The sequence below is a fragment of the Mytilus galloprovincialis genome, chromosome 1 (genome assembly GCF_965363235.1).
Source record: "Mytilus galloprovincialis chromosome 1, xbMytGall1.hap1.1, whole genome shotgun sequence".
In the NCBI taxonomy this organism is placed as follows: domain Eukaryota; kingdom Metazoa; phylum Mollusca; class Bivalvia; order Mytilida; family Mytilidae; genus Mytilus; species Mytilus galloprovincialis.
The window spans coordinates 58407504-58417965 of record NC_134838.1 but is presented as its reverse complement, the minus strand read 5'-3'; the positions used below and the strand labels follow the sequence as shown (position 1 = coordinate 58417965).

The following is a 10462-nucleotide window of genomic DNA, read 5'->3' as shown; positions in this document are numbered from 1 at the left end:
ACCAAATAAGACACTAAGCACTGTATCTTTTAATTATTTGTTTATATTTTATACCCATTAATTGAAATTCGCCTCTTCATCTGTTTAAACAAAATTTAAATACTTTAAATATATTTATCTCAGAAAGGGCCGTACAAAGACGTAACTCCGCCCTCATATTTAAACAGGTACACCAAAAGCACTGAAAAGCGTGAATTTATCTGATATTATCAACCAATCAGATCACTTATTTCATTACCCCCTATCAAAATTTTGATGGTCACCAAACTATTCCAGGTTTGTAATATAAAGGTACGTTAAATATAACAAAACCTCATAATTCAGATTAAGTTTGCATACAAATGTTTTGGACAGTTTGCTTTGTTTGTGTTGATTACAACAACAAAATAATGGTGTCCAGATAATTTGCAGTTTTACACGGGTTTGTTTTGTTGTCTTCTAAATTGTGATTGTTTACGTATAAACAGTAAACATTTGTAGTAAAACTCAGTGCTTAATTGTTTCAACATAGCAGTTATTTCTGCTTTAATCCGTAAAGATGCAGTATTGTGACACAACTTCGTATCAAACTCCAGGACTTTATGGAGCACCACAAACATACGACGGTTCGACTATTAAGTTGCATCACGGACACTTTCCGGAATCTGTTCCAGCCGATTCATGTTATAATACTTTTTTTAACAACGTATCATCGCCTGGAAGCTATAGTATACCCAGAGAACCACCATCATATGCCGAATCAACTGTATTCCATACCGGATTTCCACAGACTAATTCGAATAATACTTATTATAAAATTTCACCGGGTGGTAATATGCCAGATTTCACAATGCAACGCAACAACAGCAATGAACAGCTGTTGTCAAAGACAGATTTGTTAGAATCAAATTCATTGGACATTAATCGGTTCGATTCAGAATCAAACAGACTGATTGTTGAAAATGACATTGATCTCAATACCACGGACACGATTAAAATAGAAGCAACTTCTACAGATAACCAGAACATTTCTTCGTCAAGTGGAAATGACAGCATTGTTTCACCTGGAAGTACTAGTGACAGCGGCTCCAAAGATGATAAGGACCCGGAAAAACTCGATTTGGAATCTCCAGATAAAGGACATGATGAAAAAGCACGTGGAAACGCAGACGTAAAACCTGCCATGTCTTATATTGCACTTATTGCTAAGGCTATTTTAGAGTCACCACACAAGCGGTTAAGTTTAGGATCCATTTATGGTTGGATTGAGAAGAATTATCCTTACTATGTGAATCGTGGACAAGGATGGAGAAATAGCGTGCGACATAATTTGTCACTAAACGATTGCTTTATAAAAGCAGGACGATGTGAAGATGGAAAAGGCAACTATTGGGCAATACATCCAGCAAACATTCAAGACTTTATGCGTGGCGACTTTCGGCAAAGACGGAGGTCAAGGCGTAGAGGAAGAAAGAAGGAATGTGAATTAGGGATGTATCATGTAAATGGATATTCCGCGCTAACACCAAGCATGCCATTTAACCACCCAAATACTGCTTTCAGTTCTATTTATTCTCCATACACCGAAGCTGAGCGCCGAGCTTATAGACTTGATGAAGCTCTGTTAAGGCAAAGCATGAACAATCCCTTTATGAAATGGTACCCAACTGCAGGAGTAGCTAACGGTTCGTATCCGGCCCAAAACTCTAATTGCAATTCAGGGATGTATAACAACGGCTCCACCCAATGGCAGGGATACGGAGAACAGAATTCGCAATCTATGCAGTCAGTGTATCAGTTGAATTCCCCGCTCTCACGGTAAGTTCATCATGTCAGCGTGTCAAAAAGGGATTTGTTTCATCAGTTGATAGCAATTACGTTATCACATGCGGTATATCATATGAATATTAACTTTCACTATAACAGTAAAAGTGACATTATCAGATAATTTAAATAATATTGCCGAACTTAATCCGTTTTAAATCTTGACAATAACGGATTGTTTTGGTATTCTTCTTTACATTGTTGCAAATGAAAATACTTCATCTATTATTGCGGACTGTTATTTTTCCCGTTTTCGAAGTTTAAATTATGCTATACACGAATATTTGAATAATGCGAAAACACATCTTTTAACAGAAAGCACTTTATATTTTACTGTTTTATTGTAAAATCAAACGTGTAATCTTCATTTTAATTAACCTTGAAATCAATAGGGTAAAATGTGACTAAGAATTTGCATGTGTGTTACTCAGTAAGTTTACTTATTATATGACAAACAAACAAACAAACCAATAAATACACAAATAGATAAATAAACTAATAAAGAAATACATTATCAAATAAATCAGTTAGTCTTAAAAATATAAGAAATGAACACACAGCAACGTACATTTTTTTAATACATTGGTTTTCATCAGTCTAAGTCTAAATATTCTTAGTCCTGAATATATAAAAACTCCACTATATAGTAGTTCATAAAACAAAATCTAAATAAAAAATTATAATACAACAAACGAAAAGAGAAGATATCATGAAAAAAAAACTGAAATTATATAAAAAAAAGTCAGGAAACCTAGTGATGAAATATTTACATATTACCAAAAAAAAAGTGTTTTTGATACAATAGATATAGAAAAGTTAATGAGACCTGGTAAAATTTGAATATTTTAGAGTTTGGTGATTTTTTCTAAATATTAACAAATATTAAAATAATGAAAATATTATTTAATTTTTCAATTTGACTCTTATGATAAAATTATATAGAAACAAGGAAGATGTGGCATGAACGCTAATGAGACAATAATTAACAACAATAGGTCACTGTACGGTCTTCAACAAAGAGAAAAATTCATATGTTTACATTATATATAGCATACTTATTTAGCTTTTTGTATGTAAAGATGAATTAATATTTATCCTTCTTTTTTTTAATATATATTCAGGAGAAAATCGTTCCTTCAAATTTTTCTTGTTCGATTTTGAGAACTAGGCAACCGAAAAAAAATAAAAGCAGGAACACACTTATCATGTCTCTCACAAAGAAAAATGACAATAGGAAAGCAAAACTTGTTCTGTTTTTTTTTTTCTTCAAAAATGTTTAAAAAGTAATAATTTGCCTTTTTTTTTTTAATAGTTTTGATTCAAATACACACTACAAGGTCAATTTATCTTTTGTTATGAACAAATATTGCCTTTCGATCATTAAATACAAATGTATGTTAATTGGTTAAAAATTCATTTTCGAAGACTGTTTGTGTTTTTTCAGCATTTTAGAAAAAAAAAAGATTCTGAAGAAAAGAACATTATTTCGGCTATGAAAAAAGTGCTCCCTCATGTATCTTAAATATTTTATAAATCTTTGAAATTATTTATATATAATTTTTAAAAAAAAAAAAGTCAACATTCATGTAAAACATAACAGCATTATATATTAATATAAAATTTCAACATTTAGAGATCACATCAATTAAGTTGTACACGTAAATCACAGTTAGCTTAATTTTTTAAAATTGAAGATCTGTAAGTGTACATTTCACTATGTAAATAATCGTAAACGTTTTAAAATTTTCTTTTCGCCTTGAATGCTAATTCAAGAAACACTATAAAAAAGAAGATGTGGTATGATTGCCAATGAGACAACTATCCACAAAAGACCAAAATGACACAGACATTAACAACTATAGGTCACCGTACGGCCTTCAACAATGAGCAAAGCCCATACCGCATAGTCCGCTATAAAAGGCCCCGATAAGACAATGTAAAACAATTCAAACGAGAAAACGAACGGCCTTATTTATGTAAAAAAAATGAACGAAAAACAAATATGTAACACATAAACAAACGACAACCACTGAATTACAGGCTCCTGACTTGGGACAGACACATACATAAATAATGTGGCGGGGTTAAACATGTTAGCGGGATCCCAACCCTCCCCCTAACCTGGGACGCACTCTTTGCACTGAAACCAGAGTTTAAAAACGTTTGTATTTTACAAATAAAGTTTGGCATTAAATGTTAAATTAAACTGTTGACCAACCGATGGTGTATTTACACGACTTTCGCCAAAAGAAAACAACACGAACATTAATCTATCGAATATGCCAAACGTTGATCTTTTCGTATATATGAATACACCAATAATTTAAAAAAAAAATGCAAAAGTAAATCGCTACAAAGTAAGCTTGAAAGGTCTGAATGTGAAAAAGAATTGGCGAAAAAAAGTTAGTTTACAGTATTTCAGAACAAAATAACGTGCTTGTTTACTAGTTCTTGTAATTTTATTTAATGAAGCCAATTTGATGTTAAAGACTACATCAGTCAGTATACTAGGAATATAATATGGAACAAACTCCAACGTTCCTGTGACAGTTAGAAATTGTTTTCTCTAGCAACCAAGAAATAGATGTTTGCATCTACAATGTTGGATTACAATTTGAACATTTCTTTTTGACCAAAATTTAATGAATATTTCTTGCATTTGAAAGATTTAACAATGGTGTATAAAGAAAATCGAAATTTGGTATTGGTCAAGAAAGAAAAGGGAAGAGCTTCTTATGCCGCTCTACCTCTCACGTGGCTAAAACATGTCAATTATTCCAAAATCTAACAGTTGTCTCGACTTTATTATTTTGCTTCTAAAACACTTTTAGCTTCGAGCATACCTGATTGATATTTGTGTCAATTCTGTACATTTAGACTGTTTTCCTTTTTTTTTCTACTTATTCTATGATCAATTTTGAAATGTTTCATATTTTTGTCTGTGCGCGTACCTGATCAAGTTTAGAAACACATTAGATATAGTGTTATGCTTATGAAAGACACAGTAAAAATCAATCAAACTTTTGAGGTGCACAAAAATTCTTTAATGTATGGTAAACATATATATTCAAGCTTTTTTTTTTGGTGTAAATTATCATGTATGAAAGCTGTAATATTCAAAATAAAACAAAAATAAGAAACACAATTGTGTATATATAGAAAATAAAATATTTTAGAGTTTATATACAGACTACATACTATCTAACGGTTAACTTTAATAATACTAATTCCTAAAGGTTTTCGACTATAATTAAAATCAAATTAAACCCACTCCCGCCACAGTTACTATTAATTTCTTTTGGTTTATAAATCTTATATTTATAAAAGCAGCTGAATATATAGATAGCATTTTAAAGAATGGATATAATATAAATTTGTACTTATTTCATATAAAGAACGCTCTATAATTCTTTGCATTTGCTAGTATTTTAAGGTTCTGGCAAATTATTTCTCGTATATCTAAAACTGTGACAGTTTAGTAATGCTTATAAATTACTAAAATCCTATCCACGTAAAAAATATCATTATTAAATCGAATGTAGCTATTCATTGTCTTGAAGCTCTTTGAGAATAACAGTAACTATAATTTAGAATAATTTAATTTTGTTCCGAAAGTCCTTCACTGCAATGTAAAATTGTTCATAGACACGCAAAGTTTGTATGAGCACAATTTTGAAAATCTTTTTTGAAACATAAAATTTCAATTGTAATAACTGGTCAAGTCTCTGAATTGACCGTAGTAATGGAATAATCACAAGTTTTAAATTTCAAACTCAATCAGATTGATCCTTTGTACATATTATTTAATTTTTCGAGAAAATAATAGCTTATTTGAAAATTTGTTTTAGATTTAAGATGTATATGGGCATTTAAAATCCTATTTTCCTTTCATATCGTATGTTAAGGGTATTGTACATATAAAGAACAAATTTAACGGAAAAAGAATACACTTGTTTGTTCTTATGTCCTATCATACACTATTTTTTCATACTCAGTTTTCTCTCTCCCCAAAATACTTATTTCTGTAAAATATTACTTTCCCCTTCCAATCATATTTTTTCCCAAGTAATGAAGTTTATAAAATTAGTTTGACTTTCATTTGACCACCACCGGTAGATCACGGGTTTATTTCTAACTAAAATTGACTGTAATATTTCCCGCTGAAATTTTTATATTTTTATTCATAAGAGTAAAGACATTTTTATTTGTTCATTCCCAGAAATTTTATCAGAATTATCTTATTTACAAGCAAACTTTAACAGTCTTACAACAATTAGGAAAAACACCTCGTTACGTGTTTTATTGATTCCAAAGTTATGTTGCGCTCGTTCTGGAAACAACTTGCTGTCAAATAGAAAAAAAAAACACAATATTTTTCAATACGGTTGTCTTTCAGCGAACCTGATCAACCTACACACATTGAATATTTATATAAAAGGTAGCACCACAACTATTTCGTTCAGGAAAAATAGAGAAATATTAAGAAAAAAAGTGGTTTTCTAAATTTATGTTCGAGTTTGCTGTTGGTTTAGAACAACCGTTTTCTGCAACTTGTAACGGAAAGCGAAATCTTCTTAAAACATCGCATTTTTTTGTGCTTCACGAAATAATTGACGAATAAATGAACAAATAAGTAAGAAATTAATATTGTTTTATAGAAAATTGGTTGCAATATAAAAAAGAAGATGTGGTATGATGCTCATTATGGGAAATATTTAGCGGTAACAATAAATTTTCAACAACGTACTTTAGATTTGATATGTTTCAGGCGTTATCAAACTGATGTAGCAGTTTTAAAAACATTACTTCATAACGATTGTAAAAAATACAAAATGATCAGTATATTATTATTAATCTGTTTAGAGTTTGATACTTTTAACAACATCACACTTTTGTTTATACTATTTATAGGATTACTTATGATTTAACACCTGTTCCAGTTTAATATCATATTGTTTATCAAAAATAAAAATATAATTCATACCTTCAAAGACTTTAATAATTATATTATCTTCTTAATCTCGGATTTATAATATGATATTTCAAAATAAATTAAAAAGTTTTAAACAAACGCCTTTTCTCAAAACATAAATTAATCATGGAATTCGTGTGTCGTGCGCCACATTTTCAAGTAGATAGCATGGCTTCCTGCTGTAAAATTTATTAATATTGCAAATTAAAATGTATAAAAAAAAATAGATATTAACTTGAACACTAACGGTAGAGATACAAAAAAAAAAACAAACATTAGAAATACCGAAAAAGTATAGTAAGAGACAGTTGAGGGCAGCGAAAATATAAATGTTCAGCTGAACAACAAATTTATGATACGAATTTATTGTTAAAAAAAAACCACCAGTACAAAACTGAACAGCAAAGCGGAGCTGATAAAACTAACTGTAAAATTAAAACAGAAATTAAATTCAAGGAAGCTTAAATTAATGCACACATTCAATTTAAAGTTCTTAAAACACTCAAGATGATTCCATGGTTCGCTTTACATCTTTTTCATCCAAGATCAGATGTTTACACGTGGATTGGAACTGATCCATACCTTAATTGATCTTTAAATTGAAGAGTCTTGTAAATTAAAATACCTTTTAAAATATATGAAAGGCTCAATATTTTTACTTTGATTTTTCATTTCAGAAATTACTCAACACCTTCTTTAGTGTAATGCAGTTATCAACCAGCGGATTCATCTCGACACGATGAGGCCAAGAGGATTCAAATGGATTAGTTCATGGCGTCAACATAACTTCATGTTCATTAGAATCATATAACCCGGCTGATGTTTCAGACACCATGTTTACATTACATAACAGTGAATTCTATGTAATACACAAAGAATACCAAATTGCTTTCCGAACAAACTCGATGGCTCTGTTTGAGATCTTCCAAGAATTCCGGTAATATACGGAGAGATATTGTCTACTATAGTTGCTTGTTAAAACAGTTTTGATTGTTGACATGATATTTTGTTAAGTATTTATAAATTTTTAAAATTTGTACAATAAATTTAATCATGTTGATTTTTTTTTTATCAATATTTGTTTGTCATTCAGACAAGCTGGTAAACGAAGGCTTGATCGAAGTATGAGAAAAATACACACGATTCAAGTATGTCGCTTTAGTTTCAGAGAAATAAGCAAAAAAAAAAAAATCATGTCACCACTATGTTCTATTTTAAGCCTGACATATCAGTTGGCAATTGGTTTCAAAATACTTCGATGGTAAAAAATAATTTGAACCTGCTAAAAGACACACATTCAACAGGATCACAAAGGATCAGTTATGGAAATCCAACGCAATTCTTAATTATTAGTCACAATTACTATAAAAAAAAATTTCAAAAGAATATATATACATGAAATAAGTATGTATATGATGGTTTTCTTTAAAAATTCTGAACATGATTCAAATTGGATATGAAAAATTAAAAATACAACGCTTTGATTTTTGTCAAGTATAGGCCGATATTTTTGGGGTAAGGCTGTTGCTCAAAACTTTATGATAATGACAGATGTCAAAATAAGGTAATTTCAAAAGGTTTGTATCATGCAATACGTGCGAAAACACACGGATGGTTATTGTGTATATGATATTCATGAAAAGGGGTTCCTATTGTTCTAAAGGGTTAAATGGAAAATCTCAATTTCATTTTACCTCTTTATTTTTACGTAAATTAGTCCTGTATTTTGAGGATTGACGTATCATTTTTTCTCTTTTGAAATTCTGTACAACTTCTAAAATAAGTTTTTGCCAACCTAGATTGCTCATAATAATGTTCTCGAAGCAGAGCGGCCGATATTATTTAGTATATAATGGCATGATTACATCCAGATCAACATGATAACTTCTTTAATTATATAAAAAAGAAGATGTGGTATGACTGCCAATGAGACAACTCTTCACAAGAGACCAACATGACACAGACATTAACATCTATAGGTTACCGTACGGCCTTCAACAATGAACAAAGCCCATACCGCATAGTCAGCTATAAAATGCCCCGAAATTGCAATGTAAAAAAAATCAAACGAGAAAACTAACGGCTTTATTTATATAAAAAATTGAACGAAAAACAAATATGTAACATAAACAAACGACAACCACTGAATTACAGGCTCCTGACTTTATATACACATACATACATAATGTGACCGGGTTAAACATGTTAGCGGGTTCACAACCCTCCCCTAACTTGGGACAGTGGTATAACAGTACAACATGCTTTCAGTAACTTTAAGCGTCTTTAATACGGTTTTATCTAGCGTGTACCTTTTGTTTTTGTTGACTAGAATACTAATACAATAGACTTCTGAACGCACGTTTATGGCATGTTCTTCTATATATCTTTTTGTTATTCCACTTATTGACATTAAAAGGTACTTTCTCTATAAAAAAAGAATACGCGTTTATAAATGTTAGTTGACTCCAACTTCGAGCCCTAAGTAGTTTATTCATATCTTAGTTTACAAAGTGATTGTCCTCATTTAGTTTTGATATGGTCGACTTTACGAAGTTTTGGCAGAAAGCGATCTACCGTTCAACATACAGTCTTGTTTTTTTTGTTGTTTTTTTATTTCGTTAATTCAATATTCTATAAACTCATATAAAGACGATGTTCTATCTTGGATTTAATTTAAAGTTTGGTGACTATATTAAACGCAGCTATACCATCGAACTTAAAAAAAAAAAAAAAATAAGAATGCAAATCGGTTGAGAACAAAAACATACGACAAAAGAGTTGATTTTTATTTCCCAGTAGGGAACTTTCTATTTCTATTTAGCAACATCACATCAGCGCCTGCATATGGATTATATATCTCCCAGGTGATACTAAATGAGCAACATGATAAATGCTATATGTGGAGCAGGATTCGCTACACTTCATGAGGACATTAGACTACATTTCGTTTTTTTATGTCATTCTTTCATATTGCTCAGTTTTTATGTTTCTATTTTCTGTTTTGTGTACCATTTATTTGTCGTTTTTTTGCCAATGGTTAGTAATTTTTTTGACTTATGCATTTGAGTATCCCTTTGGTATATTTCGCCTCTCTTCTGCAGAAACCTGGGTTATACATCAAATTTTGGCAGCTTCCTGTTATTGAATTTTGTACCATTCATAAGTTTAGTTGACTTTACTGAAAGCTTTATATGCTCTCTATTTGGTAAAATTGTATCTCATTTAATACATTTTGTGTTGGTTAAGTGTTTCCTTATTTGAACAGAAATTATTTATTCTTATTATAGTTTCAGGCTCAGTAGAAAACGTCACTCAGGTATGAATAGGTAGTAAGTACCATTAAATGTATCGGGAGGGCCAAGGAAATGATCAAAGATTAAGTATTCCCTTTTTTTTAGGACTGAACATTTTTTTCTTGCCTCGCTGTATTTTGAATTTCACTTCTAATTAGATGTGAGATATACCAGTTTAGATTCCAGTGTCATGGATATTTAAAAATATATTTCATTCCTGTGCGCCTGTATTTATTGTCCATATGTCCGTTACATATACTTTGACAATAAGCTGTAAATCAGAAAACTGTTATCGTATGTTTTTTTTTTATTGAAATGCTCCAATGTTTTTAAGCTTCTGTTTTTTTTGTAGATAAAATTTTACACAAAGATGAACTAGACACAAAGTCAATTA

At 30.5% G+C, this 10462-nt stretch overlaps 1 protein-coding gene across 1 annotated transcript; it reads left to right on the top strand.

Moving 5' to 3' along the window:
• Positions 1 to 405: 405 nt before the first annotated feature.
• On the top strand, positions 406 to 7835 carry LOC143079474 (uncharacterized). The gene is made up of 2 exons (XM_076254834.1): positions 406 to 1797; positions 7453 to 7835. The coding sequence occupies exons 1-2, from the start codon at positions 539 to 541 to the stop codon at positions 7478 to 7480; spliced, it is 1287 nt and encodes a 428-aa protein (XP_076110949.1). The 5' UTR covers positions 406 to 538; the 3' UTR covers positions 7481 to 7835.
• The last annotated feature ends 2627 nt before the right edge of the window (positions 7836 to 10462 follow it).